At 32.3% G+C, this 19,980-nt stretch overlaps 1 protein-coding gene across 5 annotated transcripts in view; it reads right to left on the bottom strand.

Moving 5' to 3' along the window:
* Positions 1-19,980, bottom strand: part of Ptprk (protein tyrosine phosphatase receptor type K) — a 526,982-nt gene that overhangs the window by 27,947 nt on the left and 479,055 nt on the right. The window contains exons 14-18 of one of the 5 annotated variants that reach the window (XM_076858271.2): positions 16,505-16,643; positions 8,452-8,612; positions 6,598-6,633; positions 4,620-4,631; positions 1,695-1,882 (exon numbers count right to left, since the gene is read on the bottom strand). In XM_076858271.2, the coding sequence (XP_076714386.2) occupies positions 1,695-1,882; positions 4,620-4,631; positions 6,598-6,633; positions 8,452-8,612; positions 16,505-16,643 (536 nt within the window). Of the gene's footprint in view, positions 1-1,694; positions 1,883-3,510; positions 3,590-4,619; positions 4,632-6,597; positions 6,634-8,451; positions 8,613-16,504; positions 16,644-19,980 lie in introns of those variants that run through there. The other 4 variants (XM_076858269.2, XM_076858270.2, XM_076858267.2 and 1 more) reach the window with 4 other exon arrangements.

Below are 19,980 nucleotides of genomic sequence, written 5' to 3'. Positions count from 1 at the left end.
TTGTGTGTTCAGAAGACAAAAATGGTTAAAAGCCACTTTCTCAAGGAGGTAGGAATTTCTGCAGTAGTAAACAAGCTTTAACTGGGACCTCAAAGCTGGTTTGTTGGCCTCATACTTGTTCATCTTGGATTAGACTGAGTTCAAATTAAAGACAAAAAGTAACCTTAAGAGGAATAAAAGAACCTTGAAAGTATTTCAAGTTTCAGATGGCTATAACTTTTGTGAGATGGCAGTAGAAAAAGCATCATTCTTTTCAAAACATATTGAATAATAATGCATCAAAAACTGCGAAAATTACTTTTAATGAGTATCTTTCCAATGTGTGTTCTTTAGCATTTATTGTAGGAAAAAAAAATGAAACCTCTGCTTCCCTCTATAATTATTCATTAAATTGTGTGCAATACATCACATTTCATTTTCTTTGAAGATCATGAAAAGGACTGAGTCTCTACAACAAGGGACCATATGAAAATTAAAAAGAGTCCCCTTCTCCAAGAATCTAGGAACAGATGAATTTGTTGATTGATTTAATTACCATATGCAGCAATTTAAAATATGAGTAAAGATTTCTCTTTGCAGAAAACTTAAACTTTGCTTCAACACAGGAAATGAGGTCTTCAAAGAGCCAATAGTCTTTGAAGCAAACTACACAGGAATACACATGAAATGAACAAAAGAACCAACTCTGGCAGGGTATTCTAATTCCCTGCATTTATTTTGTTTCTATGACATAGTGCCCCAACATATATATCTGAAACCAGTATTCAAAATCAAAGGTAATTTTATTCACTCCCAAAATAAGGTATGAGAGGAGTTTACAGATCAAACATGGAGTTTACATAATTTTTCATGAAAATGGATGTATTTTGGATGCTCTTTCAAAGTAAAGTATTGCTTGGTCTCTTTCACTCTAAATGTGTATGCCCTATGGTGGATGTAGTGGTATGGACATACTTTCATGCTTCAGGCTGACATTTCTCAGTATGTGTCAAACAGCTAAAGTACTTTTCCCTCTTTGCTACATTATGTTTACCAGAATGTTCAGTTTAAATCACTTCCTAAGATAGATCCTGGTATTTGGGTATGAATGGGAAGGGCAAATAGGTTAGAAGAACAATTTCCCACATCCTTCTTCTTTCTGGCTACTTAATGGTGTTTATTGGATTTGCAGTATTCTCTCATCCTTGCCACTCTCAACCAACAGTTTATAAATTAACCTGAGAGTGGCAAATACTACATTGGAAGCACAAACCTTCTTCCTTCTCAATAACAGAGTTAATAAGCAAAGAAGTAGAGAAATGCCTGGTAGTTAAGTCATTCAAACAGTGTCTGTAATGTACAATGGCACTCTGGGTATCTTGCTACTAGATTTTTGAATGGGCAAATATAAGGAAGGTCTAACAAAGTGTTTTTATTGACACAGTAAGTTATGGAATCAAAAATATTCTTAAATATTTTAAATTTAAATATTTAAATATCTTAAATATTCTTACAATTAATGAGGAGCCAGATCTATCCTTGGGAAGTACATCTCTGTCCCTGTTTGCTGTATATACACTTGACTGTACATATAAACATTGGATTAGAGAGGTCACAGAGCATTCCATTCTTGTTATGCTCAAAGGAGGAAAAAAAACATTAAATTCCACCATCATGGTTAAAAATAAAGTTTAATGTAGTACTGAAGCTTTCACCTCATATTCCTCTTTGAACCCATAGCTGTCTGATGTCTTCATGAGGTTAATGTGTTGCAGAAGGTCGGCTACCCTGATGGCTGGGTGCAGCTGTCCCGTCTGATAAGGGGATTCTGTCCCCTCACAGAGGTAGCGAGGTACATCTAGAAGGCGACTGGATTCTGCTGTAGCAGCGCTGTGGTTCTCATCTGGCATTTTTCACATTCCAGAAGATTAAAAAAGAGATAAAGTTATCTTGTTTAATATACATCAATGCAGAGAAGATTTTAAGACCTTAAGACCTTTCTGATAACAGAAGAAAGAGAGAGAACTACCAGCTAATAGGAGCCAAGGACAGGGTCCTCATAAAGAAAGACAAAGCCTTAACTTTCCACTACAGCTCAAGGGTGGAGGTCAGAGCATATGACGTGTATATCAACAAGATGCAGAGAGACATCTGACCTGTGTGACTTTTTGTTTTTGTTTTTGATTTGGTGGATCAAACCCAGGGTCTCAAGCATGCTAGGCAAATCCTCTACCATTGAGCTACATCCCTAACCCACTGATTCATGGCTCTCCTCCCCTTTCATGTGATACTGGGGGTTGAACTCAGAGAAACACTACTACTGAGCTGTATCCCCAGTACTTTCTGTTTTTTTATTTTGAGACAGGGTCTCATTAAGTTGTTTAGGCTGACCTCAAATGTGTGAGGTCACACATTTGAATAGCTGGGATTACAAGAGTGTGCCACTGTGCCTAGCTCTGCTCCAGTTTCACTAAGCTTGGAGGAGAGCTCTAGCTGAGTTCTTACTGTTTCTTGCATTGCAGTCATAGCAGTATAGGCTGGGACCAGAGGATCAAACTGTCAACTGGAAAAATGTTTTCATTGTTGAGTAAGTGAACAAACCCTTTCCCATGCATATCTCAACCTCCCTCAGAAAACCAATCTAAGCAAACCATCTCCCACAGGGCTGATCTTCTCTCCTTTGTGGCCCTCTTGTTGTCTGGGGGTTTTTAACACAACACACCCAGGAATGGGAAATGTGGGCATTCTATAGGATCACCCCCTTCCACCACCCAGCCTATGAGTCAGGTTACATGTGTATTTATATTCAATCTCTGCCCCCTTGGTTTCTTCTTACTGTTATTTGATTGCTCACATATTTTGACTCTTCAGGCCACCATGTGAGAGAAAACAGAGTATGCTTCTGAAGCAAAATGTGTGTGCCTCCCCTGGACTTCTTCTCCTGCCTTTCTAGGCTGAGTTATGAAACTACTTATTTTTCCATAACCTTCTGCTTTTTAATATCTATATACATCTCTATTTTCTTTTCTAAGCCCCAAATGCTTAGAGTGTAGAGACAGAGTCAGAATTTTCTTCTTATTCTTAGTGTATTGCAGTCTTTCAATAAATATTTCAATAAAATATTGGTTAAAATCAATTGAATCCCTCACCACCCACATTTAAGTGTAGGCCCCATCCCAATTGTGTTATTAGCTAAAAACAAAAATTAACTTAAAATTCTCATTCTGTCATAAGGAGGAAGAAAAGAACAAGAACATTTTGCCTATGAAGAATAAACAGTATTTTAATGACCGAAGTACTAATCATTACAATGAGAAAAAAGCATGCTTATATTTATCACATTTAAACTTACCACTTAAAAAAAAAGACAAATGTTTTAAGGGGTGTTACTTTGAAAAGCATTATACTGTCATACTCATTAACAGAAAAGAAAGTACACTCTTAGGGGAACTTCTGTTTTTAATGATAATGCATATTGTAGAGAACGATATTTAATTAACAGTTAAAACATATTTCAAGTGCTGGTACATTTGCCTGTTCTATCACCAACTCTACAAATAGGATATGGCAAAAAATGAATTGTTGTCCCCATGATAAACATTTTTTCTTCCTGGAGAAGGAAAAAAAAAAAAAAGAACCCTACAATCAGATTTGTGTTCCTCTATAATTTAGCTTGATTGCATTTATCTTTACTTTCTCTTATTTAAGCTGAATGTATTATTTTTTGCATTTACTCTTAAAAATACCATATTCAATTAAAATAAAAAACTCTGGTGGATTCTGTTGTGATCTAACCCCCAAGTGAATTAATGTCCTCTACTTAGGTCTTACCCACCCCTCTACACACGAACGTTTGCTGACAAACATGATTCATAAGCATTAACCTCTTCTTAGTATAAGATTATGGTCAACTAATCTACTTTTACTAAAACATTACAACCAATAGACTTACATAAATATATATACATTAACATTTGTATATGTGTGTGTATACATATATGTGTGCATGTATGTGTGTGTGTATGTATGTATGTGTGTGTGTGTATATGTATGTATGTGTGTATGTATATATATATATATATATATATATATATATATATATATATATATATATATATATATATCTCCAGTAAAATTAAATTCAGAATTAACTGAGCTGAGTTAGGCACTATCACAGAATATATGATTGAAAGTGAAAAATAAAGATAACAAATAACCTTAGGGAGCCCAATGTAACCACCCAAGCAGGCAGTGGGGGCTCTACAGATCAGCCCTAAAGCTCACATTGCATTTGCTGAGGGTGCAGAATGTTTACAGTTGTAGAGGCTTAGTGAGAAACACAGAAGTCACCCATACTACAAATCTTACAGATGATTGTTCCCCAGTATGAAATAGACAGTGCCTTTGTGTTGTATAAAGTTTTAATAAAGTAGTACAATAAGCAGTAAGGTCTTCAAAATAATCACATATGAATTATGAATCTCAATACATTTCCACCTCATTAAACCACCTAATAATGTGACTGCTGGTGAAGGTACATGTTACTAATCATTATCCTTATTACACATTTAAGAATAATCACTTCAACTATATCCTTGATTGAAAGGTTTTCTAGTGTTCTGGTATTGCAATACACTTACCAGTTATAGGGACTTAAACCCAATGAAGCAGTAAAACACACACACACACACAAACACAAAAATATGAATCAATATGAAAAGTTTCTGAGTCATTTTAAATCAGTAATAAATATTAATATTAAGCAATATTTGAGGTGATTTCAAAAATTGCTTTATAAATACAAAATCAATTAGATGCAAAATTCCATAATCCTAAGAATGATGAAAAATGCAATAAATTATTTCTACATATAACATGATTAATGAGGGATTTAGCTTTTAATCCATTTTTTTAAAATCAACCAGCTTGACTTTTAAAATGAAAAAAATGCATAATGAGTGTTTGTATAAACAGTTCATATGACTATTGTCTTAATTCTAGAATACCCCTCTTTTCAAAAAGAAAATTATTACAATAATTGTTTAAACTTCATAGTTTGTAAAAGTCTCACTCATTATCTCATTTTCTCTTTATAAAACTCTGTAGAAAATTTATAGGAATTTATAGGAATTATTACACTGTTTTGAAGATGGGAAAGCAAAATGTATGGAATTTTTAATGAATTTTTAATCTAAACCCAAAAGGGGGGACTGAGATTTGGACCTAATTTTCTATACTCTTAAAAAATTACTCTAATGAAATTTTAATATTTAGGCAACTAATTTTTTCAATGAGTTCCTTAATATTTTAATTGACTATTATTTATTCACTTGATACTGACAACATTCTAAGTGTTAAACAGAAGATGACATTGGCAGATGCATCTGGTATCTCCCCATGATGATCATACATGGCTTCTCCCTAATGCAATGAGACCACTCTGGGGGACAAGTTCTCCCAGTTCACTTCCTCCTATTTTTTTATGCAGATTTCACAGAAAGAGTGTAGTAGGAAATAGGCAGTTTCTCTTAAAATATATATATTTTATTTCAACTACAAAATCATAACTTAAAATATTTAGAGAATAAAAAGTCCATTCTTAACTGAATTAGTTGTATTGTTTGAAAATATTTTATAATGTAATTAAACATTGAATATAGGGGAGCAAATACACGGATAAATTATAAGCTTAAGTTTGTATCTTCACAGGTAATGTTAAATAAAAATAAAAAATATGATGTAGGAATTTTAAAGATATATTTATCTAAAAATTTCCACATTTCTTTGGTTAAATCTTAATTAGAAACATTAGGGTAAAATTGATATGAAACTGGTGAGCATACAGCAAGATGGCCACAAATCATTGGTGTGTAATTAGTTGATAAACGGAGTACAATTTGAAATGAAACTCATTTCATTATGAAATATATAGCTGTATTTAAAAGTTGAATTTAACATCTAAATGGCCTGAATTATCACTAGCAATATCATCTGTCTTAGATATTATATAGAGGTAAACAAAGTGGCTTATTTAAAATTTTTGAAAGACAGCACTATTTACCATGTAAGGTTTATATACAATGCCAAACCCCATATCAGGACTTTATCTGAATCTGTAAATTCTTGGTAAAGATAAACTAAAAGCAAATGCACACGGTCCTAACTCTACTTAAAAAATGTATTCTACTGTTTTTATAAAATTCATAAGATTTAGGAAGTCCTTTTCCATCAGGTAGACTTTCATATAAAATCTAGTTTTTCCATTATAACTTCTCCCTGAGATCTAATGCCTTTGGGTTCATTCCACTACCTTGGATATATTAGCATTAGTCATACATTAAGGGCTACAGAACTTTTGTCCCAAATCTATAAGAACCATTAGTTAAAGAATAAAGTAAACTTTAAACAGTATACCTTGCTATTTTGAAATCCAGTAGATCTGATTATATTGAACAGAGACACTCTCTCTAATAAGATCAGAGCTGTCTATTTTAAGCATCAAGACATGTTCAGAACTGCAAATAATTTACTATATGGATAAAGCTACAACCCATGCAAGGAGTTGTGATCCATGCAAAAAATAAAATAAAAAGTAATGGTAAAGATTTAGGGCCTCACCTAACACAGCAGTCGGCACAAGTGGATCATTGGGCACTGTAGGAAAACAAAGCTCATGAAGGAATAGATTGTTCTAAAATTAAATTTTGAACTCTTCTTTCTTTATAACAGATTTATGCATTCTTAAGAAATATAATGACTAAACTTTCTTCTATAACTGTACCTACAAGGGTTAAATTCTCTCTTCCAGCTTGAGTTCTCACAAAACATCAACAAAGGTGTATCTATAATTATAGTTCAGTACTATGTTCAACTTAAAAAGCCAGAAGATTCAACTTGACATTATAAGGATTATAAAGTTAGAGCAAAAGAAACCATGCAGTTTGGAGCTAACAAGTATTAGAAAAATAATTATCTCATATTCATTCCATATAATGTTTTTCAGTTTAACTGTGGGAAGTAGATTTAATCCTTTCTCTAAGTTCATAAGTGCATATTTATAGTTATGCTGCTGAATTGAAACTTTATAATAAGGTTCTAACACAGGCAATAGAAAAGTTTGAGGAACAGAAATGCTTTCAAACCTATAATTGATTAAATATTAAATCAGGTACTTAGAGAGATGGTACATTTATATTTTCAGCAAAACTTACTTTCAACATTAATAGTATTTTATGTACTTCCCTGTCATTTTTATGGTGTTGAAATAAAAATAAAATAGATCAAGAAGGCCCCATCATGATTAAAACTAAATTCCAAAATGACTCATATAGCATTTGTAATTTTTAATTTGGTGTAGATATATATCAAGAAAACTGATAGGATGCATTTAGCCCAAGGATTATTGAAAAATTTCACCAGAAAAAATTTCCCTTCTCTGAAACAACATATAAGCATTCAGCCTACAAACTTTAACTTTCAACCTTACCACTACAATATATTTGTAATCTGTTTAGGAAATAATCATTCTATTGTTTATCTTTTTTCTTACATCCATATTTTTCAGACCAGAATAGCATATCTCTAAAAACTGTGACAAAAATGCCTCTAGGTACAAATGGCCAATGACAAACCTGATTTATCTACATCAAGTATCAATTTTTCCTTGAGTATTTGAAGAAACAAATTCAGGTAAGTTAATTTAATTAGCTTAAAACAAGCACAGGTACTATAGAAGAAAATATAAAATCTGAAGATAAATAGTATTACCAAGACTGAGATAATTATTCAAGTCATCTGCCATTAAATAGTACTTTGGTAGAAGTAGTTTAAATATCCTGCCTTCATAGATCAGTATTAGTAACTCTTAAGATGGATGGATGGATTGGTGGATTTCAGCATTCCTTTTGCATCCTTCAATTCAAACATACTTTTAGACTTCACACTATATATTTAAAAGCATATTGGTTTCTCTTTCCCCTAGTTAAATTTCTTAGTATTAATATTCCCTAGGACTCCATAGTAGACTATTTTAGTGGAATAAGTTTGCCAATACCATTAATTCCCAGAAAGAATTACTGTTTCTTCATATCACAAAAGAAACTTTATCTTACAAAAAGGGAGATGCAAATGCTGAAATAATTGTAAATTCTGACATGAACCAATTTTATGTAGGCAATCTTATATCTAAATTAAAGGAGTAACAAATGATATGTTCTGAGTGGTATATATTTAGAATATATCTTACGATTGAATAATAAATTTCATGCAGTTTAAGGTGAAATGAAATACAGTAGAAAGTCTAAACATAGGACTTCTTGTAAATCCCATAATATCCTCTATCTCCTTTTTTTTTGCTTTCTAGATACTTCTTCCCTTTCTTACTCTCTCATTATTTAAAAGTTAACATATAGAAATCAAAATAAACTTAAGAAGCTTCAGAATCACTTATTAAGATTTCAGTGAAGAACTTACATCTTGGACTAAAATTATGTTGGTCCATGAAGGTGATGGAAAGAGGATCTTCTGCATGCAGAGTGCTCTGGTCAGCATAGCTTCGATCCATAGCATTCACCATGTGAGTCATCTCTTGCCGAGTGTTGCCCATAGCATCTTTGCGCTTTTTAGCCAGCTTGCTGCCAAGGCAAATACAAAAGGGAGCCCTGAGTGTGAGTCTTGAAGAAGAGCTGACACCAGAAGCAAGTAGTTCAAGTGTGACCAAGGACAAGGTAACAGATGTCATTTAGAAAACCTAAGAACTGGTAACTTCTGGAATTCAGTTGACAATCAAGCCATTATATTGATTTGTTGCTGTAGAACTATTTGATTTGTCAGATATTTTAATATTCAAGCTGTCAAATCCAAAATTATCATCATTTCCTGTATTTCATCCTATTAACTTTCATTAAAAAATATAACTACATTTTACCAAAAATATAAACAAACACTTGTTAAGTAGAGGAGGTCAAGCAAGATTTAAAGCTAAGTTTTGGTCTTTCTCCTAAGTGATAGATTCCTTTGATCAACTTTCAGAGGTTCTTCTTGGGAATAACATGACTTAAGTTTGTTTTATCATAGCCACTTAATTAAGATAGATAAAGAAAAGTCCCATTCTTAATTCTCTCTGCTATTACTAAGTAAAAATGCAACATGAGTAGCATTAATCTCTTTAGTTATATATTTGTAATATTAACCAAAACCTAATCTTCAGTCTTTTAGAATCAACCATGATTCAAGTACAAATAAATATATGGGATTAAATCATATAATGTGTAAGAGAAGTACTGAGAGGATTTTGGAAAAATTTTATGTAAAGTTACAATGCAAATAATCATCATCTTGGAGTACTGATGTGGTCAAATCCTAAAAACATGATTTAGAACCTCATTGCAAAACGTCCACTAGGGAGGTAGGTCCCTTATGAATTCACAGCAGGGCACATTATTGATGGGATTTGGAAATTAGTAGAGTGAGCATTTTGAACTCCTCAAATACTGACACTTTTATCTTGCATATCAAGAATGTAAAACATATTTTGGTTCTCTGGGAATGTTACACATGAAACATGCAAGTAAAAAACTGTTAAAGCTATGTAAAATATTTAAATCACATTAACCCTGCAATTTATATATGATATAAAGACACTGTAAAAGTCTCTAGCAGGGAAATTATATCACTAAGTTTATAGCAGCCATTTATGCTGCCTTAGAAATATTCTTTAGTTGTTTTAAGTACACCATTTCTCAGCTTGGTTATAAGGTAAAATGTTTTCTTCTGATCCTCGTTAGTTTCTGCACTAAAGTACTACAAATACTACAAAGTCTCATCTCATAGATTGAGTTTGTGCCCCAAAGTTTTTCCTTTAAAAATTAAGCTAGCAACCTGAGATGTACTCCAGTGTTTGTTTGTTTTTTTTTCCCTCTGAGAACTGCAGTACTAGATCTCACAAGCGCACCCCAAAACACACCACATACTGGCACAACAGATCTGGTGCCTGAATATGATGGCCATAAACTAAGACCTATTACAAATAATAACCACAGCACCAGACTATGTATTAACAATATTTAAGAAAACAATCACAGAAATACAGTAAAGACTAGCACCACCACGACTACGACTATACATCACTGCCATCACCACCGTCATTCATTGGCAATATTTGCTTTATATGGTGAAACAACTAACCCACTCTTCTTTCTAGGCCAGAAGATCAAAACCTTGTACAAAATATAGGTTTCAATGGGTACTATAAATACGAGCTGCTGCCTGTGTAAGACACCAGACAGATAATGTTATGTAGAACTCGGGCACAATGCAGGGGCAACTTGCTTGAGTGGCTACTGGCATTTCATCTGAGCATCAACAGTCTGACTTATATTTTTCTTTATAAAGACAAACCATGATTCTGAATGTTTGTATTAGTTTTCTTGATTAACTTCTAAGTGTTTTTTTTTTTTTTTTTTAATCTTTCAAACTAGCCTATAGGTCTGATTAAACCTTATGAGGTCATGTTTCAGCCTTTAGAAACTACTTTCCCACCCTTCCTTTAGGCCACCATATAGAATTTTGTTCCTGGACCTACAACATTCTTTAGCTTCACTAGCTGGCTAACTTCCATACATTGTGTCTCAGCTTTAAAGACACTGCATCAGAGAAAATTTTTAAAACTGATTCCAGTACAACCTGTTTCAGGTTAGGCTACCCTCCTCTGTGATTTCCATAGCACAATGTTCTCCCCTTGTAATAACCTCATCACAGATCACTGCAAGTGGTTTTCAACTGTTTTCCCATGTTGGCATCCATTGAGAGAAAGACTTCTATATCCGTTGCCCTTGAAGCAGTGCTGCCACATAGTAGGCACTCCATTAATACTTTTCAATATACAAATTAGGCCTGTTTTATGTGTGTTAATTTTCATTTTTTTAATCTCAATTCTCAGATCAATCAACTGAAGATGGTATAAGGGTTCTAATTGTATAGATGAGTGTGTTGAGGCTTGAAGGAGTTAAAAAATTTGCCTGAGGTATTGATCTAATCAGCAATGAAGAAGAACCTTGTGCCAGACCTAAGTTCTAATCATATATCCAGTTGATTACATTGTTTATATTGCCACATTAAGAGGCATATTCTAATATAAACAACTACTTACACTAAGAGTTGAATATTGCTTGCTTTATAATTGAGAAGAATATGAATATGGCACAAATGTGTTGGCATTTATAAATTAAAAAACAGCAGAAAAATATTTTTTAAAACTCCCAATCTCTGTTTCTTGGGCAAAAAGAAAAAAATACATTCATTCCCCCCACAACTCTCTCCAAAATTGGATAAAAAAATAGCACAACCTGAAATTTGGATTCAAAATACCATTAAAATTTTGAAGGTGCACATATAGAGAATAATGAGTAGAAATGATGCTTTTGAACTTAGGTTTCACTTTAAAACACATGTAATTTGTGTGTACTTTGTGATAGGGGAAAATTAAGAAGTAATGGATTTTTCAAATGCATGAAAAGTAAAAGTTCTCCTGCATTGAAGGACTTCTATTTTTCAGATTCACAAACTCAGATTAGTAAGCAAATTACATGGAATTATAATCTTTCTGGGTATCTGTCAGTTCACACATTACCATCTTGGTCTCACACCTAAATCCTCACAACAACCCTGTGAGGTAGGCTTTCACTCGGGTGATTACAAAGCAAAGAACTAACATCAGCATTAAATGTTTTCATTAAATATTGATATTTATTATGACAATGCCAATGAAAATCAGCTCAAAGATCACATGTGGTTTGTGTTGATATTCTAGGTCATTTCTACTTTTGTAAAAAAAAAAGTCTTTAATTTAGATTAGTGTCACTAGGTATGTTTAAGTAGCCTTTAATAGCATACCTGTGTGACATTCTTTCTAGTTAGGATTTAAAATGCTAGTGGCCCTATGTATCACAATAATGTTAGCATAAACTGCTACAGGAATCAGAATGTAGATATATTAACCATGTACCAAAAATGGAATCCCACTCTAAATTTTACAGATACAGTAATAGTTAATGGTAGGCTTACTGACATTCTCATAATTAAATACTTATTGATTCCACTATGTCTCATGCTTTGTCTTCCCCGGAGCAACCAGCATATATAATGTGCACTTCAGGACAGTTAAGCAATTCATTTTGCAAGTACTTGAGTTTGACAGATGTGCAAATGACTTTCATTATCAAAGCAGCCAACAGCATAAACTTCTGCAGGTGGATGTATGGGTGGGCCATAAAGGGGAAAAGTACTCCATCATTGTACGAAATGGTATGGTTAATTACTTTTGGCTTCATCAAACATGATTTAACAAGCATATTATGATTCATCACAATAAGCTAGGAGCACTGTTAGTTTACACCTGTTTGTTCTAGCAGATCTAGGAAGCCAAATGTTTATAATATTTAAAATGTTGGCAGAACTGTGTCATAATGATTGACTTGTAAAAAATTGTTGTAAAGCTAGCTTGAATTTACCTAGTTATATAAATGCTGTGGGATGTATGCTCTTAACATACTTAATCTCAATCCTTAAGCCTTGAAAGGTGTCATATCATTCCGTTGGATTGGCTAAATACTACATTGAAAGTGATAAACTGAACAAAACTCCAAAAATAGAATGGACAATCCTCTCTATCCTTATGAAAATGAGCTTGTCATACCTAAGGCTAAGATGAGCAAGAGACTCTGGAAAACAAAAGGAGATATGTCACATATACACTTGTTCCAGGGTTGACAAGAAGTATTTTTTTTTTGTTTTTGTTTGTTTTTTTAACCTTAGTTTATAAAATCTTTGCTATATTTAGTTATAATAAACAAACCAAATTTTTCTTCTCTAAAAAAGAATTTTTATTTCTTTGTCCCTGCAACATTGTGTTGCATCTATTCATTTTTACAAGAGCATACTGATTGCCTTAACAACTAGACCAAAGGTGTTCTGAAGTTCCAACCCATCGTGGATTCCTGGAAATGAGGAAAGAGGTGTTATCACTTGCAGACGTGATCTGATCTGTATCCTGTGAAGGCATTTTGAATGTTCTATGAATATCTGACTTAGCTCAGTTTCTGAACTATAATGGTATCACATAAAGATAGTGATTAGGGAGTTAGAACCACTTTCTCTGCCAGACAAAGGAGGTGGTGCCATACAGCTAAAATAGGGTACAGGTTTGATTAAGTACTGAATGATTGTTTTTGGCTGTAGACTAAAGCTACTTATGGAAAACTGTAAATAAAAATTAGAAGTAGCTGACATTCAGAAATACAATATCCCTTTTAAAAAAGATTAGCAAAGTAGATAATAGTCTATAGTTTTAGAGTCCACCAAAAGATGTTTTTTGAAATATCACCAAAATTATGAACATTGTTTCTTTATTTTTTTTGAAAAGGGATACTGCATCTTTAACACATGTAAAGTTGTACATCACCCATTTTCTACTTACAGGTAGTAGGAGTAAGAATAGTAGCTCCTCCTGGCAAGCAAATCACAGACAGTGGAAAAAGAGAAGCAATGGTGAATGAAAAGCGTGACTCTGTCACATTCAATAAAGCAGAAAAATGTGCGTTAAAAAAAGAAAACAAAATGAAATAAAATTCATGTTTTTTGCTTTGCATTTTAATTTGCTCATGCATTGTTAGATCTTTTTTGCCATGCAATTAAACAGACAGATATGCCATAGAAAAATAAAATTTGAAATACATAATTTAGAAAAAAGAACATGCTGATATTTCTTTTATTGCCAAAAATTGAAAAATTAAATGGATTGTGTATTTTCAACATGCAGTTACGCATAGTATCATCCATTACCATTTAAATGTCATGACAGATGGAACAGCTGTGTATAGAGCTTGTTTACTAGATTTTTTCTTTAGATACAAAACATAAAGATCTATTATATTAATTATTTTATATACAGAATAATACCTATAGTTCTGTAAATAAGTCATACCTTAATGGTACACAGGTATATATACATACACTATGTGAATATACATATGTACCAAAGAACTTATACACAAAGATAGTACTACAGTAGATGCATGTGAACATGATGTCATGCACAAACATTTACTGTAGTGAAACATAATTTCAAATTTATGTCTGGAGTTAGTAATGTGTTCATGCTGCGCATTTCATATATAATACACAATCAATGGAAAAATGGCATAGATTTGGAAATAATTCACCAGCAGTTAAATTAAAAAAAATGACATTGCGTTCTGAAAAGATGCAATATCCCTTTTCTTAGCCTAAAAACTTACTTTATATATACCCTCAGTTGTAAACTTTTACTCAATTGAATTCCAAACCGTTCTTTTATAAAACATTGAAAAATACACAGAACTTTCTTCAACATGAGAAATATACCTACATATACTATTCCAAGTAAGGTATAAACTCTTGAGAAACTTAACAATTTCCCATAAAAATGCAGACAGTCAGAGGCTAAAATATTTCCTACTATTTTTATTATAAATTTATATATTAAAAGGGAAGCTATAGTATATGCTAAAATTTTAACTAAATTCAATAATATCTGATACTGCTATAATATCCATGCTTTTGTGTATGTATAATAAACCTACTTGTGTTTAAACCATATATAATCCATGTATGACACATACTACATAATAGTATGGAATTCAAGTAATTTAGACATAATATTACACAACAGAAGATAACATCCACCTATAAAATTGTAACTTTCCCTAGTCATAATGGTGCTGGTGAGGGAGAGAAGCCAAAGCTCTAGATAATTTCTATTATTTAAAGCATAATTATGAAAACTCAAATGTTAACATTTTGATAGAGGCTCATTTATCCAACCATTTAAAATATGAACCAGAAAAAGAATTTGTTACGTTATGCAATTATAGAGCTGTCAGAGCATTTTATTCACCCCCCCAAATCATGTTTAGTGACTGTTTTAGCATAGTGTAAGGAGTTTAGTTTTCAAATTCTTTGTTATTTCTAAGAGAGAGAGCCATGGATATGGAGAGCTACTAAAAACTAATAAATGTTTTCAAAAAAAAAAAAAAAAAACAAATAAAAATAAGCTCATTCCAATTCGGAGTGAGGACACAATCAGAAGTCACTCATGCTCACATCCATCCAATCTGAAGTGACTAGAATAAATTTAATTGTGAAGCAATGTTTATTTAACTCTCTAAACTGTTTAGTTTATGCCACTTTACAAATATAAATGTAAACTAAACAGAGAGATAAGATCCCAAGTTTCTATTCTATGATTTTTATTGATCTTTATTGGAAAATTTATGTTTCTAAAGTATTTAAATCATCTTGTCTCACATATGATGTATTTCCCAATCACAGAAGTAGACAAAAGCAAAAAGAGAAAGCACTATTTGGGGAAAGCACGTATGTAGCTAATTTAACACAAAACACTATAATGCATACCTAATGTTTCTAATGCAGATGTGTCTTCTCCAACATATATATCTCCAGGGGATAATTGTAAAGAGGCAATATATTAAAATAAACTCCGATGGAATTGTTAAAACATGTAGTATGAGTCTTATCTATAATGTTAATGCTTTATTTGAAGTACAAACTAGTTACCATAGTATACTATTAGATTTAATGCAATCTAAGCAACATCATTTATTATATTATTCAATAGAATTCATAAACTATGACCACTTTGATACACAGAACTGTGGGAATGAACTCTGCATGTAGAATTTTTTTTTAAAGTCCTTCCAGATCGATGTGTCATCCAAAATATGTGACTGGAAGTACTGAATTGCCATATTACTTTCTAAGACAATGATTCACAGATTATGACATTATATAATGGCCAAAAGCTCAAATTACAAAAATTGTATACTTTTAAATATTTTTTCAGCAGGAATATTATAATTTTTAGAAGAGACCAGTAGAAGTTTCAGCAGATCTTAATATCTTTATGTGTTTCCAAAAGATGGCAATATTGGTTGATATAGAAAAAAAAGATAATGTTCAATTAAAATATTTACTCTTCACTTTAAATTTTTAGTCAGTGAATATTTAATATACAATGTCATTAAACAACATTTATATTTTCATATCTTATTGGCAGCTGAGCTTTAGAGAAATACAGAATAACAATATAATTCAGACTCTAGTCCAAATGTACCACAAAATATCCATATTTTGTCATTCTTAATATAATATTTCAAATATAAGTTAATATAATGTCTCAAGTGTCTCTGCATTTGAGAAATTTAAGCTCTCACATTTATTTCAAGGTTAAAGAAATATGTTTATATCCAAACTAAATTCTTATTAAACAAATAAGAATTTATTTGAAAAGCCTAATAACAAGTAAGAATTTATTTGAAAAGCTCAATAGTGGACTTCAGTGCTGGCAAAACTTTAAAATTAAATTCCTCTCATTTGTTGTAATTTAAAAGAGTTCAAAGGAAAAAAAAAGTGTTTGAAAACTAGTGATATAAAGAGTATGTGAGCTGTGCAGGACAATATCAGATCTTACCTCTTTTTTACAATTAATATGACAACTAGGAGGAGGAGGATGAACACCAATATTCCAGCACTAATTCCTGCGATTTTCACCACTCTGTCTGTCTGCTTGGCAGGATCTGGGATCACTTCTGGTTCTTCTGTTGCTGCTGCTAAACGAATCAGAAAAATAAGTTACTGAAAGCAGCTAATTATCACAGAAAGGAAAATTATGACCAGATAACAGTTACTATAAAAAGACAATTTGTAGGGTCTGGGGTTGTGGCTCAGTGGTGGAGCACTTGCCTAGCATGTGTGAGGCACTGGGTTCAATTCTCAGCACTACATATAAATAAAATAAATAAATAAATGTCCATTGACAACTAAAATAAATAAATATAAATATATTTATTGTATGTAAATAAAATTTAAATTTATTTATTGTATTTAAATAAAAGCCACCTGAAAATAAAAAATATACATAAGTTTGCTAAAGTACAGCATAAGACATTTTTGGTCAAGTGGAAAGATTTCACACTAGAATTTTTTTTTAAAACACAAAAAATAATAATAAAAAAGGAAAAGATCCACAGAAATAACTATCCAAGGGAATGGCAAACTATTTTTCTCCCAAGATCTTTAAAAGTCAAAATCTTGAATTTTTTAGCAAATAATATACTGGGAAGAAATGAGGACAAATCTAGATTCGTCTGTTTATCAATTAATTCAGCAAACACGTCTAGACTCAGTGCAAAGTGCTATTCTTGGTGCCTTCAGGTAGTGTCAATGACATTAATCTAAGCCAGAGGGTTAGGTTACATAAATGCCTAATCCAATTGCTAGAGGCATAAACTCATAACTCAATACATGAGATTTGAGATGAAGAGTTGGTTTTGCAGCAGAAACAAGTATTAAAGCAAAAAAAGATACATCCAAGAATATTTCACATTCTCTTAACGAATAAGATCCAGATAATAAACTTGGGAAACAGAACTTGGAGAAGATGGTTTTCTTTTTAGCCTCACTTCCTTTCTTTATCAAAACCACACTCACCCTCATATATGGACACAATTAAATTTAGATTCTTTAGTCAATATATTAGCCCTACTAAACTCTCTGAAGACATTTTCCTTTTACTTCATTTGCCTTGCAAACTGGCAGAGAAAGTATTATTATTTATACTTTGAAGATATAAAAACTCCGCAGGCATAGAAAATGGGAGAGAGATCATAAATTGCTCAAGGACAGGGAAAAACTTTGATACATCTCTTATCTTCTAACCTATCATTTCTCAGTGTCCAAACTAGTAGCCCCTACTGCCAAGAACCTGTGTAGCAAAAGCCAAAGGCATTCTTAGAATCAGTTCTATTTGGGAATTGTCTTATAACATCCAAAATATCAGCTTACATTTGGTGTCAAAAAATGATGGCTGAATAAACAGACATATAAACAAGTCTAAAACTCGAATGTCATCTCTTTCCAAAGGACAATTTCTTCATTCTCTGGAAAATGTTATTCATTTTCCTATATTGCAACCCTTTCATTAGCTCCTCCTCTTGTCTTCTTTCCTCCTGACTACCGGATTTTCACATATAAATATGTGTTCCAGTTTTCCCACCAGCCATGGTTCTGCCAAAGGGGCACTTTGATAAGACTATATTTTGATTTTTCCAACTGAGAAATTTGAAAGAATAAATTTACCTAATATTATTTTATAAAATGGTAATTTGAAGTTAAACCAGTGGGAAAGACAGTTTGAGAAAAAGTGGTTAGAACACAGTTAACTTTATAAAGCAACTCACTAGAACTAAATTTTAATTTCTTTTATTTTAAGTTCATAGGATAAAACTTCCCTTTGGACCAGTAACTGGTAACAACTATTCTTAAGCAAACAAAACAAAGCAAAACAAAAAGCAAGCCTATGTTTTTTTGTTTTTTTTTTCTGGTAAGTGAAGGGCGTTCTCATTTATGACTTAACACTCTCCATACACGCATGCTTCAGGGAATTTCCAACCTTCCAACCTCAATTATGTATAGAGGTTGCTTAGTGCTTAACACATTTCAAAATATAGCTCTCAATTCATCAAAACAAGTGGTAAATATGTTGGAGATCTTTTCCTTTCCAGGGTCAATGTACATATATATGTATGTACTTGTGACTTTAGAAATCCATTTATATGTAAAACATAGATGTAAATACTGAGAACAGGTGGAGTACATTTCAAAATTGAATATAAAATCCAAAGCACATTTATTGATTTTAATTCTTAAATTAGACGTTTGACACAGGTACTTCTTCACTGAGAAATGGAAGCAGACTGGTAAGACTGGTGTAAAAATCCCTAGTAAAAACTTCAGTCCATGAAACACATTCTCATTATTCACTAATTAAAGACTACTTTCATCAGGTTTGATCCTTTGGGGTTTTCTGACATACCTGACTCACAGAATTAAATGTTTCTGACAATTCTTTGGAATATGATTTCTTGTTTGCATATAACATTTTAATTTCATAAACTCATCCTGTCATGGTATACTTTTTCTAAAAAATCCAGGTTCATTTATTTGAGTTGGGTAAGAGCACTTTGTCTATCATGATTACAATTCTTGTGCAGAGTTGTTCACCAATATTCAATATAATTTTTAAACTTGAGTATAGAAGGTTAATCAAATTCTCTAAGTACTTAGGATTTGGTGGTTACTTTCCCTTAATTGTGAATTCTCTTCAAAGTCTTTAATAATGACATTTATTATTACTACTACTACTATCAGCAATATTTTTTCATACAATATGTCTGATATAAATTTATTACTTTGTATACTTTAATCACATGTTTTTCTATGTTCCTTGTCCTACTAGAACAAAAGAACATAAATATCCTATTTAAAATCATTCAAGCTTAGAAGATTCATTAAGGGAAATACAAGCAATAGCCCCTAAGTGAGCATTTTCTATTTTCCTCAAGGAGAGCAAAAATCTATTATAGTGGTTGTACCTCTGAGCCCTGTTCATAATTTATGCATTTAAACAAAGACAATGTGGAACAATTTCTTTCAGAAATGCTTTCCTTTACCATAAATTTTTTGTCTGCCGAAGGAAATTCAGAGAATTCCCAATCTCCTATGGTTAAAAGCAGCATAATTCTTTTGTATAGTGAAAAAAACTACAAATTTCATATTTATTTAATAATTTTATGAGATGAATTTTTGGGGGGCACAAATAGCTAAGGTAGCTTTATAAATTTTAAAGTCACACTAATTTATTTTAAAAAATTAGAACTACCCAGACATGGTGGTAATCACATCAGTAATCCCATTAGCTCAGGAGGCTGAAGCAGAGGATTGAAAGTTCAGCCAGCCCTGGGAAGCTGGGAGCAGTGTCGCACGCCTGTAATCCCAGCATTGTGGGAGGCTGAAACAGGAGGATTGATAGTTCAAAGCCAGCCTCAGCAATGGTGAGGCACTAATCAACTCAGTGTGACCCTGTCTCCAAAATAAAATACAAAAATA

The sequence above is a fragment of the Callospermophilus lateralis genome, chromosome 6 (assembly GCF_048772815.1).
Source record: "Callospermophilus lateralis isolate mCalLat2 chromosome 6, mCalLat2.hap1, whole genome shotgun sequence".
Lineage (NCBI taxonomy): Eukaryota > Metazoa > Chordata > Mammalia > Rodentia > Sciuridae > Callospermophilus > Callospermophilus lateralis.
The sequence above is the reverse complement of the archived record's forward strand: the minus strand, read 5'-3'. Positions and strand labels throughout refer to the sequence as shown.